This window comes from Lepisosteus oculatus, chromosome 2 (assembly GCF_040954835.1).
Source record: "Lepisosteus oculatus isolate fLepOcu1 chromosome 2, fLepOcu1.hap2, whole genome shotgun sequence".
Lineage (NCBI taxonomy): Eukaryota > Metazoa > Chordata > Actinopteri > Semionotiformes > Lepisosteidae > Lepisosteus > Lepisosteus oculatus.
The window spans coordinates 20,907,934-20,929,611 of record NC_090697.1 but is presented as its reverse complement, the minus strand read 5'-3'; the positions used below and the strand labels follow the sequence as shown (position 1 = coordinate 20,929,611).

The following is a 21,678-nucleotide window of genomic DNA, read 5'->3' as shown; positions in this document are numbered from 1 at the left end:
CCTCTCCTTTCAGAATGATATAAAATGTATTGCCCTCTGTTCCTTCTCGGACAATAACCTCATTATTTTGGAATTTACACTGGAAAAAAAACAAACACATACACAAATTGTATATGAAAAGAAGATCAACAATCTTGTTTTTAAAAGTTTTCAGCTATTTTTGGCAGGACTATTTTTGTAGTCATGTATTAAATACATGTAAAGTTTGTCCATTTTCACTCTGAGTAAACGATAAATGGGGACTGTGCTAAATACTGTATGTTAATGCAGAAGTGAGATCAAAGCTTAAATGCAATAGTCATCAAAAAATAAAGACCATTAATATTGAAAATGCTTTTAGGGCAAATTTGAATCTTCAATGTGAAACATTCAGTCTTTCTGAATGACGGAACGTCAGATGTGTGTTTCCAACTTTTTTGTTTGGATATTACAAAGTTGAAAATGACAATGTAGCAACAAAGTAACATTAAATAAAAAATAAGGCCTTTTCTGTTTCATTTGAAATGCTGGTACACAGCAGGACCCCACAAAAACAAGATTTTACTATTGATGAATATTACAGTGGCCTTCCAGGTTCCGGCAGTTGAATCAGCATTGTGAGTAAATTATTGAGGTGGGAATTGGCACCACAGTGTGTTCAGAAGAGAAAGCAAATAAGACCAGAGCACAAACCTCTTCCATGGAATCAATTATTTTTGAGAGCTGTGCATCACTTAGGTCCTTCAGAGTTCGGGCTCTGCAGGAAGTCACAGGGAGAGATGCTTTTATCTCAATTTCTGTAACATTATATTTATTCTGTACAGCTTACTGTTAGAATTACAGGTAATGGTGTGCACACCTTTTGTGCATAATGAGGCCATGTAAACATTTGGGCAAAGAACAAACATAATGAAATAAATATCCATAGGCAGTAAAAAATATTACCAATTGTATTTAGGTGAAAAAGTGTCCAGGCACCCTATGTTATGTAAACAGTGTAAATAACAGCATCCTCTGTAATTTAATAAGGGTAGAACTGTATTTTAAAGTACAATATTATTTAAAATTTATTGTTAATTATTTTATAAATTTGGAACTGGCAAATGTTAATCGCCTAGATTCACTGCTAAAACTCTCAGACCAGCATAGTGAATGAGGGTTGTGCACACTTTTTTTCAAAATACCTACTGTATTGTATTTCCAAAATTTGAGATTTGTGGTATTTCCAAATTCACCCGATATTTTCTGCAGGACCTATAGTGTCTAGCAAGAGAATAGATAACAATTTGATGTATGATGAATATCTAAATGATGGAGCTGCAGACTTGCTGCCTGGAAAACTCCAGAGATGACTGGGAAATCTAAGATGTCTTCTCTGACACAAGTCCTTTCAAATCCAGCACACCTGGACTGGGTGAGTCCTGGGGACAGGTAAGATTACAGCTCAGGTCCAAAATGAAATCCCTGGATTATAGAACCCATCTTGTGCTATGATTGAGTGGTTTTATTGGTAGAACAATTACTTGGAATCTGACAAAGCTTGTGAATCCCAAAGTATACAAAGTTTGGCTACTTAGTAACCAATATGGTGTTTACAATTGCTGTGTCTGTAGGAGCCAATGACACAAGGTTTGCACATTCATCAACAGCTCATGTAGTAAACACCAAAGCCAACATTATAATCTGATGAAAAATATTTTAGGAAAAAGATTATTATATTGACAACACCAATCTGAGGACTTGCCAAAACTAATCTTTATAGACTGTGCCATTAGATTCCACAAAATTGTAAAGCGAAAGCTTATATTTTAACATTATACAGGTAGTCCATAACAATAGAAAAAAAAGTTTGCTTTTCAGTGCTTTAGGTTTATTATTTTCTTTTGCATTTGCAATTCTCTCTCAAATTCTTGAGGACTGAGAGTCTTATAGCCACATGTTCCTTAATGAGATAAAAACACAAAAATGGAATATGTTTCACACTAACTCTCAAAAATATGATACTGTATTGAGAATATCATTTCAATATCAATATCAGTACAATATCAATAATGTTTCTCTTCACACACACTTACATCTTTAAAAAACCCATAATTTGCTCCCTTTTCCGTTTTGACTTGTTGGTCATAATCATTCGATATGTCTGCCTGTCAATACACCACAGTCGGATGTCTGTGATAGCTGTAATAAGACAGAAAGGGAAATGGAAGGTAATTTGACACACGTGGTGCAAGAGCAAAGGACATGAATGCCTTTATATTTTCTTTACTAACTTTAGTTGCCAGCTAATTAGGTATCAGATTTAAAAGGTAACCGACATACTGTAAGGCAGAAGCTAGGAAAAATCATGGGGGGATTGGCTTTATTATTTTACTTAAGAACAAAAGAAAGGTTGAAATTGTATGTGCTTCCAAAAGAATCTTACAAATTTGACCTTCCTCCATTTTAACCAGGATTAGATTTGTCAGATAAATACAATAATAAAAATAATCAATACAATATTGATGAAGTCTGGCTTGGACATTAAACCTTGTTGGTAAAATTGTATTTAAGACTGCAGAGTATCATTTACTTAGAAACACAAGGCGGTGTAATTGGCTACTGTTAGTGCATTCCTCCATGATTATTTATGAAGTCTTTTAAATGTAAAGGTATCACCTGTTGCCTTTATCTCTGACACTGCCACAGTATACAGTATGTCTGTTCAATTACACTACTTTGTACATACTTTGAACTTTGTACATACTGTAGATTGCTTCCAAGAACTGATCTTCTTGTAATGTGTCACTTGTATTTTTACTTTAACCTTTCATGATTACATTCAAGCTTATTTTCTTAATGAAGGGACAGAAGCCGCATATTTGCAGTTTTCATGCTTTATCCTTCCACTGAATCTTCTGAGTTGAGATATTACACTTAGGGTGTATAAATGCAGTCACTCGCTCTACAGAAAAAAGCTGCTTGTGATGCTTACCTGAAATTGTACACATTCCTATTCTATCTGTCTTGTCTAAAAGTAACTAAAACTAAAAGTAATATTGTTGAACAGAATGTACAGATGAATATACAGTATGTGCCTGGCATCACCTCTGACTGTAGCTGTGCGTTTGCAGTTGTACAGGATGGCCAGCTCTCCAAAGACATCTCCAGAGGTCAGTGTCCTCAAGTGCCGGCCTGCCTGGGTCACTTCCAGTTCGCCAGCTGAGAACAGCAGCACACAAGCATTAGCAAACCTCAGACAGACGTACTGTAGGACTGCAGCACCTGCAGCACTTGTACTGGAATACAGGATAAAGAACGAGCTTTGATACAGAGATTAATATTTTCGGCTACCCTGTATTTCTGTAGAATACATAGAAGCTCTATCACAGAGAAACTGATGTTAATCAAATGCGGATGCCATGATAGCTCCGAATAAGTACCAGGCATGAGGGATGTCACATGAACTCACCATAATTTACTGTATAAGGACATCCATCCATTTTCTAACCACTTTATCCAGTACAGGATCGTGGGGAGACAGAGCTAAATCCGGCAAACAATGGGCACAAGGCAGCTAAGCACACCAGTCCATTACAGAGCACACAGAGACACAAACAAGCACACACTCACACCTGGGCCAGGTTTCTAGAAGCCTGTTAACCTACCAGTACTGTATGTCTTTGGACTGTGGGAGAAAACCAGAGCACCCAGCAGAAACCCACACAAAAATCGGAAGAACATACAAACTCCACACAGATAGCACTCTGGAATTGATGTCTATACACTAGTATCTACTGTACCTATCTTCTCTCATGGGAGTCACATATTTTTACATACTGTAGCTGTGCAGATTGAAGAAACAAAGGAAGGGTTAATGTTAAAAAACACCCATTTTCTAACAGGTTCTTTGAATTCAGGTTCATGGGGGAGTCGGAAGTTATCTTGGCAAACAACAGGCGCAAGGCAGGTTACACCCTGGACAGGACTCCAGTCCAACATAGGGTGGACATACAGACACAAACACTGACATGCATGCACTCATATCTAGGGCCAACTTTCCCAGAAGCCTATTAACCTACCAGTATCTTTTTGGACAGTGGGAGAAAACGGGAACCTAGAGGAAACCCTCACAAATAAGGGGAGAACATACAAACTCCAAGCAGATAGCACCCCAGGTCTGGCGTTGAACCCTTGGCCCCAGAACTGTGAGTCAGTTAACCCCTGAGCCAAAGTTTCATTTGAAAATACACATGTATACCTGCAACAATGTACATGGTATTCCCCTCACAACCCTCTACGATAACAACTTCTCCCCGGCTTCGTTCAGCAGGCAACAGACAGTCCAGCATCATCACGATCTGATCATCATTCAGGCGGTGCAGGAAGTCATTTTGGTGGATGGCCTTTATAATCTGGCTGGTTTCACTTAGGGCAGAATTGAGAAAAAGAGATATTTGAAGAGCAATTTATTTAAAAAAGGTAAATATACAGTAAAGTCTACTCTATATTTGTTTTAGTGAAATAAATTATGGGTTTTTACTTTAAAATTTGATAAGGTTTACCATATATACAGTAGGAATAAGACTAAATTCATACAGTAAATCATTTTAATACTTAAAACAACAGCTTCTACTGTGGTTGTATTAACATATAATAACTGAGCATTCTTTGTCAAATATATATTTTATGACTATGGAATCAATTCAGTTTTATTACCAACATAAATTTAAACTTAAAACCTGTATTCATACAGTATATTCTGTAGGACAGTATGTACTGTACATTATTCTATTTTACAAATTGTAAATCAAGTTTTTCAATGCTTTGTGACTCTTGCAAAATTATTAATTGCTGCTGTATTGTATTGAAATGAGTCACTCAAATGTAAAGTAAATGAATGTACTGTGTAGTAAGCTTGTACTAAACCAAAATTCAAAGGCAAGTGCAGTAGATGTGTGAGTGAGAGAAACTTAAACTTTATTTACAAATGACTTTATTTGGGATGGCAGCATAAGTGAATGAAAATGCTGTTTGTAAATATTTGGTTCTATCAAGGTTTCAATCTGTATGTTTCACAAGAAAAAGACACAAAACTACATTTTCTTGTCTGTGTCATATTTTCTTTCTGTGGGCGTATTCAGTACCTGATTGTTTTATGGTTTTTGTGCTCGGTTGGCTCCCAGTCCTCTGGAAGTGGTTCAGGAGCGATGGCTGCTGTGCGGCTCTTCGGCACCTGTGGCTCATTGTCCACGCTGGCTCGCCCTTGCTGATGATCTATGGCTGAGTATACATGGGAGTCATGAGAGACAGGACACTGCTAGTTTTCAGTTCTGATTTTTTTGTTAGGTTCATTAAGACAGGCATGCCGTGTCCCAATTCTTCTACTGAGTTGTAAACCCTTCCTCCAAGTTCGCACTTCTGTGACATAGCGCAAGTGTGGACTTCAAGTGTGCCTCGGGACACAGTGGGACAGAACTCACTGGTTACACGGCTTAGGGTCAAAATGCTGTCTGTAGTTGATACTGTACAGTACGTGTTTTCCTGTGGCTAAGTGTGTGTCGGCAGATAATTTTTTTAAGTTTTTCATTCTCCGTTCGCAATTGAATTGAAATTGAATTTCATCTGATCTATTCCTGCACAAAGGTAGTGACACATCGCGTTTATTCACGTTGAGCAGGCTCGACTCAAAACGGGCAATGTAAACAGGAAAACTTGGCAATACCATTCTCTGTTTATTAAAAGCTTTGTACTACTACTTTCGTCGTCTGCCCCAGTACAAAAATGACAGTTCGAGGAACAACGCATTCATTCAACTAAACTAAATAAGGTAAACTTGGCAATACCTCAAAGCTTTATACTATTAAATAAGTGTACTATTAAATATTCCGTGTATAAAATACACTGCAGGTAAACGAATATTCATCAGTCAAAATCAGGTGACGAAAAAAAAGCTTTATGTCAACACTTCGTACCAAGAATACATACAGTATGAATTTAAAGTATCCCAATAAAAGGTTGTTTTTACATAAAATAAGTTTTAAAACTAAAAAAGTTAAATTGTACTAATTGTAACGAATATACCCCTGCGTATAAGAGGGATCTGAGCCGGCTGTTAGGAGAGTTTTTCTTTTGCTCAGCTGGCAATTTCCCTGTTGCGTGACGCCGGAGGCCAGGGTTCGCGCCCAGGCAGTGAGGGCCGAACTGCCAGGGCAGGAGCGGAAAGAGCAGAAACCCCAAGAATCATTAAATAGTGCTTGGATATTTTATTCTCCCTAGTAAATTATCTCTGCTTTGACTAGAACATGAAACGTCACCATTCCGCAAAGAATTGAGGAAAAATCTGCTCAGATGCGGATTTCAGAGAAAGGCACGTTAAGGACGGATTAGGGGCGCTGGTGAGCACCCTTGTTAAACACAAATTTAGAAATGGGACACCCTAAATCCTTGAAGACTTGAGCGAGAACGTGCATATGAAGGGCGCAAGACCAGAAGTGTGCATGTAGGGACGCGGCTGAAGAATTCCTCAGAAAGTCTTTTAATTTCCTTATCAAATAAATGCACATGCATACAGTATATTCACACATATGAAAATATTGTAGCACTCTCGCCTGGCGTTGCGGCCTGAAGAGCGCCCGGCTGGGGTGCGCGGCGAGGGGCAGGACGGGAGTAGTGGTGGCCAGGGTGGGGACTAGGAGAGCCACTGACCAGTGCAGCTGACCAATTGTCGAACTTGTGTACACAGTCGCGAGATCCCCCGGACTCATGTAGTTTCCCTGGATTTGCACCCCTTTTATACATGTACCCCATTTCCACCCTATAACTGTGTAACTTTACTCGAATTGACCACAATATGTTGCAGAGCTGCTTGTCTCTCTCTCTTTCTCCCCTTGTAGTTGCTGTGCCGGACGCACATCCGATTAATAAAGCGCTGTGTTCTCATTTAAGGAGAGCTTGAATTCCTGTCTTTATCCTCCTCGAACCCGTCGCGTTACAATATAAAACTCCACAAGTTCAGCGCATACATCAAGCACAAATCCAGATACAGTTAAAAATCCTCACCCAGCTCATCAAAACGGGTCTGTAAGTCCTTAACATGTTTTTCCTTTTCTTGAAGTCGTTTCTCTAAGGGAATAGAATAGTTATGAAAAAGTGTATTCAAACCTGTGTATAATTGCTTGATAAAAAGCATCATATGAATAGCACAGCATATGCATATTGTTTCATTGGGCTTCTTTTATTATTGTGGCCCTCTAACTTTTTATAGACTTTGGTTTAAACCGAACAGTGATGTTTAGTGTACATCTCCCCAAAAACCAAACATCGGTGAATACAATGAAGTTTGGGTATGAATATTAACTAGCTCTTTGCCCAGTTACATTGTAATAAGTATCATCATCATCAATTAAAATAAATTAAAACCTGACTGAAAAATACAACTGGGAATATAGTTGCAATTTAGTTTTTATTTAGAACTTCTTTATCTGTTCACACCAAGCCCATCTAAATAAAAAAATATTCCGTGTAGGAAGCTACTTTAGTTAAGGGCAAATATTTCACAGTTCACAATGCATATCAATATCAGCTTTCTTGTTATATTTCTTGTTTTGGTACTGCAGATGTTAGGTTACTGCCATTGTGCCAATGGCCTAAGACTGATTTTAAAATTTGATCTTAACCAGAACTCAGAGACAGAAAATTACTGAAAACAGAGGGTCTGCACTGTGTGGGGAGAGAAGATCACTGAGTTCACAGAGGTCAAATCTAATTGTTCCACTCATGTTGCACCAAAATGAAACTAGGTGTTGCGAGCGCAGCTAGCCCTAATTAACTCCCATTACCCAATTACCACACCACACCCCCTTCCCTCACTACTCAGAGCAATGGCACTGTGGCTAAGGATCTGCACCTATCGCTGGAAGGTTGCTGGTTCAAAACCCGCAGCTGGCAGAGGAATCCTACACTGTTGGGCCCCTGAGCAAGGCCCTTAACCCCAACTGCTCCAGGGGTGCTGTACAATGGCTGACCCTGCGCTATGACCACAAGCTTCTCTCCCTGTCTGTGTCTCATGGAGAACAAGCTGGGGTATGGGAAAAGATGAATTCCTAATGCAAGAAATTGTATATGGCTAATAAAGTGATCTTATCTTACTTAAACCATCTGCTCACCTTGTTCACGGCTCGGTATTAGGAATCGTTCTGCCTCCTGAGCTCTCGTTACTTATAACCTTTGACATCTTGCGTTCTCGGACCTCGCGTATTGGACCCCTTTCCAGCTTGTACCTTTTGACCACTCTTTCGTCTCGTCCTTCTCGGATTCGTTAGCCTAGCTCTCCTCTCTTGACTCAACGACGGCTGGACCGATCGACTACTCTCCTGCCTCACCCTTCTCTGACTTGGTCATCCCGGACTCCATCAGAGACCTGCACAGGGTTCGTTATACTCGCCGTAACACTAGGGTTTCAAGGATTTTGTTTTGTCTTACCCAACTCCTGATTCTGGATCTCAAGATGTTTGTTCTGCATGCATTGCCTTTCCAGCTGTAACCTCAGATCCCGAAGCTGTGCCTCCATGGCTCCGAATCTGTAATCGAACATTGCTGAGCATCAGAAGACTCTCATTAACATTGGCAATTCCTGTGGTTCATTAATATTGAAAGAATACCAAATGAACAGGGGGTCTTTGAATTTGGAACATAGATATTTCAGGCTCCTTCATGTCTTTGGAACCTATAATGTATGCTATAAATTACAATAAAAGAGATGAGAGATTTTCTGGCCTGCTTTATGTGGAAAAGGTGTTTCCATTCTGTGTAAGTAGGCTTCCAAACGTTGCAAAGAGGCCATTAGGCATTCTCTAAAATGTTTTCACCTGAAATCACACTAGGCAATCCAGTTAATATTGCTAATCCAGATATATGAAGCCAATGGTAAGAGTCTCCAATGAATATTGATCTTTTTTTTCTTAAGTAGTAGATTTGACGTAAAGTATTACTTACATTAAAGTCATACCTATGGAATAATTGCTGCAGCCACTCTTACATTAAGAACATAAGGAGAAATAAGAAAGAAAGGAAAGAGCACTTACTTTAATGGACCAAGAGACCTGAACCTGTCCAGACAATCCATCCACTAAAGAGATCAAATGTTGATTTAATGGGATTAATAAAATCCACGTGTTGTATTATTTTGTGGAAACTCAGATTTCTTACTTATCGACCAAGCTAAGGTAATTTTGCATAGTCCCACTTGTTTAGTACAGTAATGCATTTTGTGCCTCAGTCGACAGGTACAGTTCTGTGTTTCCATGTCTGTGGAAGACAGGGCTCTGATACTCACAGTATTGTAAATATCTATACATAGTTGTGAAATGTTGCATATTTTGCAATTCTGTATTATTATAAATATCTATTTATTTCACATTCATCACCAGGTTAATACTTTGTTACTTTTTGTGGGAAAAACAAAGAAAATGCATGTGACATTCAGTCCCTAACAATAGGAGTTGTAAAATGTGAGTGTGTTTATAATGACACAAAAAGCAAATGAAGTGGATACTGTACTACTGTTTATTACCAATAACCACAGTATGAATGTAAGTTGTGATTGTTTATTTTGTCATTTTTTGGTGGAAAAAGTAAAAGTAGGGGTGAGATTTTAGGAACTGGAATACATTGTAAGTTTTCCCCATAAGAAATAATGGAAATAAGTTTTTTTTTACAAATTTTTGTTATACGAAAGGGTTTCTGGGAATTAATTATGTCCGTAAAAAGAGGTAGAGGTGTATTTCAGTTTTTATTTATATTTTTTACTTTTAACTCTGTCCCCACACCTAACCCATTACAATATTTGCTCTCAGAGAAATAGACATAAATCTCAGTCTTAAATTTGCCATTTATATTGGTGATTGTGTCACACATAATATTGTCACTTACCTGATATTTAAATATTACTTTTATTATTTACATGATGTAAAGATGTATGAGTCAGTTCATAAGCCATAACAAAGCTATACAATTACTAGTCTTATTGTAGAAACACTCTGAGTTTGGCTCAGTATGACTCCTTGCTCTCTATGAATAATGAATATGAATGGAAACTGCTGGGAATGCAATTAGGAATATTGACACACTCCTGTCAACAGAGAAATGCCATGATACAGAGGTGTCAGAGAATACTGACATAAATCTGCAATTATAAAGTCTATTTAATTAGGTTATTAATCTTTTTTTTTTCCTTCCTTGGAAGAATATTACAATTTCTGTATAATTTAGATTTAGTAGCACTGAACATAGTATAACAACGAATGTCCTCTACAGTATTTGCCTAATACAACAAAATGTATTGAAATTAATACAATTGTTGTGTTTTAAGTGGTTCTCAGTATATATTATATTGCATTTATAAAGAGTTGTGAAGATTAGTAATGTTAATAGATTTATAATTTTAGATTGCAATTTGTGAAACTGTCTTGTGCAGTACAACAGCATGACTTTTCAACATTCACAATAACTGTAATGGCCTTAACAAATGTTGCTTCAGAGCATTGTTTCAGGTCAACAGCAAACGTCTCACAGGCAGTCCATGAGAAGTTTTGTTTTTTTAAAGTTGAGCTAAACCTACACTACAAGTACAGTACCCCAATAACATTACATTTCAAAACTGGAGCTAAAAGTAAAGTCTTAAATGGAAAGGAAAGAAAATACCTTTCTGAATATAATTTTCATTATTTTCATTTTCAAAATATATTAATTTCAAAAGTAAACAGCTGTGGTCTGCTTGATATAAATGACCCATACAAATATATAAACTGGTATAATATATAACAGTACATAAAATCAAAATCTAACCAATATAAAATTGTTATAATATATACAGTTTAAAAATGCAAACCCCACACAGATAGCACTCTAGGCCTCTGAAACTAGGGCCCCAGCACAGCAAGGCAGCAATGCTAAGCACTCCACCACTGTGCCACCCACTGATTCCCTAATTGAAGCTTACTACTCTTTACAACAATAAACAATTAATTAATAATTATAATTAATTAATAATTAATTATATTAATATTTAAACTTAATAACTTGAATATATAAGACTTAATTTGACTACATAAGAACAGGTTAATAGAATATAAATATTCATACTGTACAACTAATGTTAATAAGTATATTGTGACTTTTGTTAAATTTAACACAGCTAGAGAGGCATTTGTAAGATAGCATCTCTTTCACCAGGTGCCTTGTGCCCACAGTGAAATATTTTGAGATTTGTTATTTTAGCAGGCTGCTATTTTTTGGCCCAGAACTGAGATATCATGTGACACACGTGCAATGCTATAATCATTGTGTTTTAATTTGCTGCTGAGCTTGTGCCAATTTTGTTTGTTGACTCTGGACACTGCAGTGATACAGTGATCAGTTAGCATTATAATATTTTATTAGGAGTCAATAGCATTTACAGTATATATGTAAAAAACAGACAGCATAGATTATGTATCTGTTATGTTAAAATATATTTAGTGTTGAATAGTGTAAATGTCCACTTCAGAATACAGTAGACACTGATTGAAATATCCTTCTCTCTTAGCCCGAGTATGATCTAAAGTTCTAGGGAGCCCAGATCTGTTCTTTTTGTTTGCTTGCAGATAAGTATCAACAGTGTGGCTAGCTTCATATTTGAAAACTAAGCATTTCTTTGGTATCTCTGACAGTAAAAATCATCTTTCTGGTTTAATCAATCATTGTTGCCAAAGGGTGGTTTAAAACCACAAGTTTCTTTGGTTTAACTTTGGCTTGGGCCAGTTAAGTCCAATATTTGCCACAACAAACCATGCTGTGTTTTAGGCAAGTATCCCATCACTTGCCAAATATCACTGTAACATTGTCAAGCTAGATTTATTTACAGTATGAATGGATTACAATGCAAAATGCCATAATTTTTTCATTGTTTGCAAATGGTTTACGTGATATATATTCATCCACACAAACCTGGAGATCGATTAATTAAAGACACTAATCAAGGTGCCTGTTACTCTTAAATGAAATGTCATTTATATAATAGTTACATGAGGTAAATAGATACAAAACATTTCAGTGCTGTTTTTATTTTAAGCTGAATGATGTAAGGATATGAAAGAAATTCAAGAAAATATTTATAAATGGGTAAATGTACTAACACTGTACTTGCTCTTGTCATAGTACAAACCATGTCCCTTTTTTCCATAGATTTTTCACATTAAAAAATCACAGGATCTTTCAGGGTGTAAACAATTACATGGAAGTTTTTTTTTTTATTATAACTGTCAACAAAAATACCAGATATATAAATTACTTAAAGGCATTTAATAATCATACTAATAAACATCAAACCCCTGGGTAAAGAAGGAGATAAATCAATTAAAATGTTGAATTAATTTGTTATGCACAGCTATATTTTTCAAATTATAATTGAACACTAAAACCACTTTAAAACATAATACCAAACTTCAAAGACTTTTTTGCAAATAAGTGAAAAACAATATGCTACTGATGAAACGCTTAAAAAGCAGCCTAAAAATATCAGGTGAATACATCAAAATGCTACTAACATATTTTGTAATAAAAAAGAAAGAATCATTCTTTAGAATTTTGATATCATTTGCCATGTTATTTTCTTCAAATTATATTTTAACATAAAAGAACATTTACTCATTAGCAAAGAATTATTTCATCCTTTCTGTGCTATGAAAGAGTACTCATGCTTAGCTGCTGTCTGACTAGCTGTTCTGCCTGTACAGCACACCTTTGGACTTTAATCCAAGAAATCTATTGAGGCAAGAGTCTTAACTCACCCAGCTCAGTGGAGAGGCTTATTGTTGGGAAGAGAATCTGGGGTTTTCACACTACAGCAGAACAAAGAATCAACTGAATCCTTAGAGCTTGTGCTTCCTGGTGGACAGGTAAAGGTGTAGTTCTTGAAATCTGCTGGCAGCACAAGAAGGCAAAACAATATGTCTTACACGCACATAATCTCTCTCCCAGTGTGCCTACTGTATGTGTCCCTGAGGCTCATCCGGTCTGCTCCCTCTATCGCAGCATGCACTTGACTAAAATGAAACATTAACCAGCTTCCCTCAGGTTTGTTTCCTCCTTTAGCATGAGGTGGGAGGGGTAAGCTCTTTCTGCTGCCTTTGATCTGGGTTCCTCACCTTAGTGGTATTCTTGTGAAGGTGGGAGCCAGACACATAAGGTAATGCACAAGGTGGAGTTCCCCTTTTAGGACATAGGCTAAATTTTGACCTCACCATTGAGATGAATGTGAATTGCATTGTGATAGTCTGAAAATAATATAAATACATACATTATATATACAGTATAGACGTTGTGTTAATCTTCAAAATGAACCTGAATGATTATGAAGGAATTAAGTCAAAGTAGAAATCCCAGGGGTGATGCTTTCAAATCTCAGTATGTTTATTTATCTCCTACTTTATCCAATACAGGGTCGCAGGGGAGCTGGAACGAATCCCAGCAAACAATAGCCACAAGGCAGGATCCACCCTAGACAGGATGCCAATTCATCATAGGGCAAACAAACATGCACATGCTCACACAAGGACCAACTTTCCCAGCAAACAACTAACCTACCAGTATGTCATTGGACTTGAGGAGAAAATTGGGCTGAAGAAAAAATAAAAGCTGAAATATGTTGCTTGCACAAGTATTCAAAGAGGTCTTGGTGGACAACTTTGAAGGGAATTCCAGTCTTTTCGGATACATCTCTACCAACGTTCTTCACTGGGATGGTGCAGTCATTGCCCATTCTTCTTTGCAAACTTGCTCTGTCTTTGTCAGATTGATTGGGGATCGTGAATGGACAGCAATTTTCAAGTCTTGACACTCCAGAGCATTCCCTTTCTTATCAAGCCCATTGACCCATTTTCTTCCAAGAGGTGAATTTTTGGCCTACTTTTAAGTCTCTAGCAGGCTAAAGAAGGTTATGCTTTTTAACGTTTGCCTGTACTTTGCTCCACCTATTTCCCTGTCAATTTTGACAAACTTCTTAGCTGCTGCAAGTGAGAAGCAGCCTCATAACATAATGCTGCCAACAACATGCACTATGTTGGGTTTGCTCAAGACATCATGATTTGCATGCAGACATAAAAGTTACAATTTTGTTTCCACATAACCTTTTATGACATGTTTGCAGTATCGCCTAAATGTTTAGTACAAATTCCAAGATTGAGATGGGGTTTATTTTTCAATTCTGGGGTGTTAACTCATGGACATTTTCTTTCTTGTTATTCATTGAAGTCTGTTAGCTGTCACTACAAGGAGTATCCCAAAGAGAGTTTTCTTCTTGCCTGTTTGGTTCCTTGATTTTGGAGGGACAGTTTGATACAGTATAGGCAGTCTAGCTGCTGGTTGGTACAGTACTTGCTGGTTAAGATGCTTCTGTCTCTGTGCCTTTTTCTGGTTTTATCACCGAGATGTTTTAAAAACATGCTGAAATCATGTCCACGCTTATTATTGCACACAGAAGCCATTCAACTAATCGTGTGATTTGTCATACAAAGTTATTTGAGTATGTGAACTAATTTAGGTTTCCGAAAGCATAGGCATGGAATCAATTTGTTTTTGATTTTACATTGCAGTATGTTTTTGGCTTTTCTTATTTCACCCATACAAGTGATCAGCTTGAATCAGTGAAGTTTTGATTAAACATATTCACTTAAAATGTGCAGAAATGTTTTGTAATTCCACTAAATGTGACATAATTTAAAGGGAGTGAAAACACCTGTATGTCACTGTATATCCTGACAGGTTTTAAAAATGCTAAAAATAATATTGCCCATCCATTTGTCATCACTAAAAAGATGTTTTTGAAATACTCCATTGCTATATTTTAAATTGGAAGATTAGGATTGTCAAAGACCATTTTATATCTATCAGTTGCTTAGTCAATTAAATCGTTTTTTTTCTCAGGAATCCTACCAGCACCTGGCACAGGTGAGTAATTACAAATGTTAAAATATTGCATTTTTAATCTCTCTCAGTAGTGCCCTCTAAAATGATTAACATTGCTGATCAAATAAAAGCTGAATAATGCTGAATAATGTTCTTTGCTTAAAAACAGTTCTTTAAAATACCTTTAAAATGTTATACAATAATCTTAATAGCACTGCCCAAAGAAATTGTTATAAAGTATAAGAGATTTCAGTGAACTAAGAGTGGGGGTCACATTTACTGTATTCACACCACTGTAATTAGTATATTGTCAGTTCTTCTTGGCAGGAATTCTAGATGCCTCCTGTAGTGTGTTATTTATTTCTGGCACTTCAGATGTGAAAATTATAAACTCCATTACATGGATGAGGACAAGAAGGCTTGGCAAATCATACCTGCACAGATGTGACAGTGTTTCTAAATAAAACCTTTCTCATATTCTTATCCCTCAACATCTGGAAGTCAATGACTACTTGCCTGTAGTCTTCGATAAGCTCTCTGACTTAAATTGTGATGATGCATGCAACTACAGAATATTTTATGTGCATCACCTTATTTACGCAGTATTTTATTTAAAGGACAGGTTAGGGTGTGCAAAAATGTCACCCACTGTTTTTCTGGAATTCAAATATTGATGACATGCATGACTTTGTTCTGCGCAATGCTATTTTGATTAAAGTCTAACATTATTAGAAGTTTTGTGACAAATTATCCAAACCATAAGTAATTCTACTGTTTTTGTTTCTTTTTCATCGGAAAATCGGGAGGGTACTATAAGCCTGTATGAAGACAGAGAAAAGGTAGACATATATATAGATAGATATGGTGGACATGGCAATTCAACCACTTACCAAGTTTCTACAAAACGATATGTACTCTTTGCCCAAGGATATTAGAGAGTCACCTTCTCTAAACTCCTTCAAATCCAGGCTCAAAACCTTCTTCTTCAGAAAAGCCTTTACTTAACTGGTTCCATTCTTCACCCCTCTGCTCTTCTTAATACCACCTTCCACGGTCTCCTCTATTGTTATAATTATAATTGTGTCCTATCTTGTGAAATCTTCTTATTTATTGTTATTGTCATCCTGTAAAGCGCTTTGAGAAGCCACCTTTAAAGGCGCTATATAAAATAAAGTTTATTATTATTATTATTATTATTATTATTATTACAGGAATATTTTTTTGCCTTTCAGGACTCAGAGACAGAATAATTTCTGTCACTTTTCTCTCCCGACCCTTTATCAACTTGATGGCTTTGCACCTGGGTAACACCAGGAAATAAGATTATATAGGTAGCATACACAACATAGTTGGGAATGCTGCTTTTGGTGCATTTACTGTAATGAAAACCGCAATAATGTCAAGTGCCTCTTTAGTCAGTGCAGGGGCTTGTTTAAATGCTAATCAGCCAACAGTGATTAAAGGAAAAGATAATAGCTGACCTTTGCTCCTTCAAGCTGCTCCCTTCTCCTAATCCTCTTTATTCTCTAAGATCCTCATAAAACTTTTAGGGCTGCTTTAATTACCCCTTGATATCACCAGATTCCCTGGGCACTAAGCAGGAAGCAGGCAGAACTCCCTTGCAGACATGCACCAGCAGAAGGAAGAAGCTGGCTTTGTACAGGGCTGAAAAAAATCATTTCACAGGCTCTGGCCCCAAGGATGACAATGATTTTTATAAGAAACAATAGTACCTGTCCAGTCATCATCACTGAAAACAAGGTATTGAATTACTCCAATGCTGTATTCTAATAGTTCCCTACAGAGAGAAGAATAAACAAGCTGGCTTGGTAAATGTTCATGGGTTCAAACCTCGATTGCGGTGGTAAAAAAAGAAAGCAAAAAAAAACAATTAATCTTGTAATTGTATAGTTTAACGTGTGAAACGTGAAGGAGCTCAATCCAGGGATACTTTGATAAAATCATATCACTAAGTACATGCTCTTGTCACAGAATTTGTACAATACACAATCCCAAGATTCAAATGTTCAAAATTATTAAAGCTACAGTATATAACAAAGATTTACTTTATATAGTACTGTACAGGATAGAAATATAAAAACCTAAATGTTTATATAAGCACTTGAAGTATTATCTTAAATACTGTATATTTGAAAAAAGAAGCTGAATTTGCTGTGGCAAATCACTAATCTCTGATGTACTGTAGGAAGAGTAAAATGTAACACATTTAGTATAGAGTCCCATTAAATCTTTTTTACAAAATCACTTAAATACTGTTTACATAGCCCTCCAGTAAAATAGTCTTTGAGCTGAAAAAAGGGTCATGTGGACTCGTGAAATAGTGTCTCACTTTTGCTTTCTCTCCATATTTAAAGAAAGGCGACTACACTCAATGAGAAAATGACTGAATATGGAGTGTGGATAAAGAGGTAGATTTACATATCATTTCCTGCAGCAGATCACTTCCAATTTAATATTTATATATTCCTCTGAGGTCTAGATAATCCATTGCTATAAGTAGCTGTCTCTGAATGATTCAATACCTTAGCTGGAGATTATTTTCTCAGATTCTACTCCTGCCATTAACAAGATGCAATTTTGCATCTTCCACATAAAGTACTTGACAGTTTTCCTGAAAGGTGGTCCTTAAGAACTCGCAAATTTGTAGCAGCTTCAGAGAAAACGGAAAGTGGAGAGGTCACAATAAAGGCTTTGGAACAAGTGTTGTTACTCACTGGCTGAGTCAAAATGTCAGAAAAAAATGTTTAGTTTGCAAATAAAATGAGACTTTTAACAATAAAGATAGAGGCACACCGAAGCAACATTTTTAATGAAGTACAATTTGCCTTCACAATCAGCTGTTAAACAAAAGAGAACTTTTTACAAAATTAATGGAATACTGTTTGCAAAACAAAGGCTGCAAAATGAAATCTGTTTTAATTACTTATTATTAAAGTAATACATCAGAATAACTTCCATAATCACAATTTATTACTATCCTTCATGTATTATCTACAATTGCTTTAAAGACAGGGGCCCCAGAAGAAAACAAAATGTTGGGCACTGTTCTCAATGTCATTTCTTAGGAGAATGTGTTCTGCAATTGAATCTGAATCTAGGATAAATGCAGTATTCTAATGTATTCTCCATTGCACAGCAGAAAAAAGAGTAATTTCAGAGAAGTAATTCAACTGCCAGTGGCAGACAGAATAACAATCTTCAATGATTTTTCTTCAGTCTTCTGGATGGCCTAAATCCCCTCTTCTCATTTACAACATTTGCATTTTCATGGTCTAGCACAAAATTTCTTTCCAAAAGTATATCAGTGGGTTAACAGAAAAAATCTAAATTGAGCTTGTTTTATTGAGCTGTTTATACATTGTTCCATTCTTTTAACCAATCATATTGCAATGAACATGTCTTAAAGGGTTAACACTATTCTTAGTATTCCTAATATATGTTTTTGAAAATTATGCAACCCTCATTTACTAAATCCTTGTAATAATAGTTTTGTAATCTTGTTTATCTTAACATTATGTATCAATAATTGAAATTAAAGTGATGATAATGTGAAAAAAGTAAGCAATACTACATGACTAAAGGTTATGGCTAAATCAAAGCAATAACAATATTGCTCAAATGCACATCTGTGGGCTAGTGCAAGGTTTCTACCCAATCCAATTGCAGGGAATTTACTTCATGAAATGCAAAATGATTTCTATGACATGTTTGAAAACCATGAGCAGGAAATTATATTTTTAATTACGGCATAAATTACAGCAATTCTCCTTCAAAATTCCTTTGAAACATTTTGGGAACAGTGCCCACCGTCATTTTATATTCAGATACATACAGTATCTGTTGTACTACTAATGCCCACTGAGTAACATTTACATACAAAGATGAGTTCTATAGTACTAAGCAGCAGAAACATAATAAAATGTTTAAGACGGACTTCATTTGTTCCCTATGGTATGCCCAACGTGTGTGCAATTGTGTTGAAAAACATTTTTTCCCTTATTAAAAGTGATTAAAAATCAACAGCTAAAACACACAATTTTTAAAAAAAAACCTAGGAAAAGATTCATGCGAACTGAAATCCAAAAAGCTAAGGCACGTTTTTCTCGTATGGACTGAACTGCTGTGTAACATAAAAGTCGATATACAAAACACAGACAGCTCTAAGCTGTGACGAATTCATTAACTTCCACAGGGTGGCAGTACATCTACTGTGCGGAGACCTGTGTTACACAATTCCTCGGTCCCGATTAGAAGTCCGATACCTGACCCGAGCCGAGTATCTGGTTTCAAGTCGGTTTTTCACGTACAACGTCGGACTCGGGCCGGGTTCGTTTTTTTTTTTACAATAAGTAAAAATTTGTTTTTATTTTATGTAAATTTATTTTTATTAGAAGAATTTCGTAACTCATTTTGCGCGCTCGTTCTCTCTCTCGTATGTGCGTAATACTAACAGAGCAAAACCCAGTAATGTTTTTTTCATTTTGAAATGTGCTGGATATTCACTTTGCTTATAGCGCTAGCTTTTTTTAGTAGGCCTATTACAGTTATCAGCTGTTCCCCACTTTAAAAAGTATTGCAGATAGATAAAATACCAGTTTTGCCTCAGTGCACTTCATTTTCTATCAACCCAAGCGCATAGCAGTCGAGCAAAGCACAGTAAAACGGCGCCTGTGAGGATCCGTCTCCGTGCGTGCATGTGTGTCTACTGGCTCCGAGAGGAAAAGAGAGTGACCGATTTCAGGGTCAGGTCTCGGGTACGTGCCGGGTTCGGGCTTCAATTTCATGCCCGTGCAGACCTCTAGTCCTGATACAAAAAAACAGTGCTTCTCAAACCGAGTCCTGGCAACACAACTACATTTATATTGTGGAAAAAATGTTGTAAAATTAATATAATGAATTATATAACTATTAATTTCTGGCATAGTTTACCAAAAAATATTTTTGGTAAACTGGGCCAGTTTGCACACAACTTTCCAGCCTTCATTTAGGACTCATAATGTGATTTAAATTTAATCCCATTAAAAGGTTAAAATAATAAAAAGATCTGTCACTAGCACCTAGACTGCTAGTGCTGGATGTGTAACATGTTATCATCACATGCTGGGATTTCAGGCCATTTTGCTGCAGATTCATCTTTCATTATCATCATTACACGGAAAAAAAGTTTTATTTGCTAGTCTTGAAAATGAATTCTACATGAACACACTTCCATTCCTATAGATCCAAAAATACAAAGCAGAAGATGGCACGGTTTCAAACAACTACCAGCTGAAGTGTGTTTTTAACTAGGCTTGTGATTGAAGTTGCCAATTTAAAATACATCCAAAGTGAAACAGCACAGATTGTTTTCCCTACCATATACATATTTTTGTAAAAGTGGTAAGAATTCTGTGGAGTCTATGCATACAGTACTGTATATTAAACAATATACATGCCATATATTATGCATTACGTAGGTTAGAGTGCTACCCATTTTAAACCAAACTAGTTTTGAACTAGCACTGTCTGTAAGGAGTTGTCTGCATGTAACGTACTTCTACATTGTATCATAACATAACTAAAATCTGAAGTATTGTTAAGCAATTCATATTCAACACGTACAGGAAGACAACAAAAATCACTGTTCTGTACTCAATGAGAGAATAGGGGAGGATAAAAGAGGAAAAAAGGAAATTCAGAAACTGTTTTTAATATTATGTTTTGTTTTCCCTCGATAGTTCTGAAGTTTTGTCCTTCATTGTGTTGTCCAATTCTTATTCCTTTTTCTTTTGTTCACCCCCCAAAATTTGCTCCCCTACCATCTAAGAATATGCCACTTCAACTGAATTTACTACTCTTTTCACCTTAAAGACATTATAATCTCACTAGATAACATGCAACTCAAGCATAACAAGCGTCGTGCATCTTCAAGACGTAGTTTATATATTTTCCTTTCATGTATAATTTTAAATGCATTGGCATTTGTATTTCAATTGTTTATTTTTTAAATGATGGAATTTGCTCAGTAACCTTAATCACAGAGATCAGAGATGCAATATAAACAGCAATGCTTCTAGAACAGCAGCAGCAAAGCTGTTCTGTGATTTTTTTTTTCCTCAAACAGACAAAATCTGAAGAGCTAGGATATTAAAAAGAAAATGAACCCAGCCGCCAGCCTACATGGCCACATTTCCAAAGCAGCACCATTACCTGAAATACCAATCAAATGATTGTGAATGATCTGATTAATATACAGTAGTTCATAAAAAAATAAATATTCACAGATGTTACTCACATAACTTCTAAAAAAGTTTCAAAGATAGTTTCATGCTGTAATACCGTACATTCAGTTAAAACATAAAAAATCTCAGTTACATCCTTCAAAGCATGTGCCAAACATTAGTTGTCACTAGCACTGGTTACCAGAATACTACACTGTATTGGTGATATTTACACATTTTTTATTCACAATAATGTCTTCATTTTATTAGGGTAAAGAATGCATACTTATTCTGACTTATTTTGGGGGAGAACGGTTAGCACCGTGTTAATCCATTAAAAATGGCAAATTTCAAGAAGTCTGAAAAATGCCAAAGACTGAACATTCATTGCATCTACCTAAACCTTTTACAGCAATGTACATTTGAAATATTTGTTTAGTTGAAACAGGAAAGGTGTTCCAACCACCCTCGAGGGATTCTTGACTATTGTCTTGCCCTTCTGTCAGCACAAACACTCTTCAAACTACACCCTTCATGTGGAGAGAAAACAACT

The 21,678-nt window shown here is 36.3% G+C and overlaps 1 protein-coding gene across 1 annotated transcript in view; it reads right to left on the bottom strand.

Annotated features, from left to right (window-relative positions):
* ctsbb (cathepsin Bb) overlaps positions 1-21,678 on the bottom strand; it is a 73,832-nt gene that overhangs the window by 14,258 nt on the left and 37,896 nt on the right. Inside the window, exons 20-28 of the mRNA XM_069185836.1 lie at positions 9,045-9,088; positions 8,443-8,540; positions 7,021-7,083; positions 5,106-5,241; positions 4,220-4,386; positions 3,067-3,180; positions 2,055-2,160; positions 673-736; positions 2-79 (exon numbers count right to left, since the gene is read on the bottom strand). Of these exons, the coding sequence (XP_069041937.1) occupies positions 2-79; positions 673-736; positions 2,055-2,160; positions 3,067-3,180; positions 4,220-4,386; positions 5,106-5,241; positions 7,021-7,083; positions 8,443-8,540; positions 9,045-9,088 (870 nt within the window). The remainder of the gene's footprint in view (position 1; positions 80-672; positions 737-2,054; positions 2,161-3,066; positions 3,181-4,219; positions 4,387-5,105; positions 5,242-7,020; positions 7,084-8,442; positions 8,541-9,044; positions 9,089-21,678) is intronic.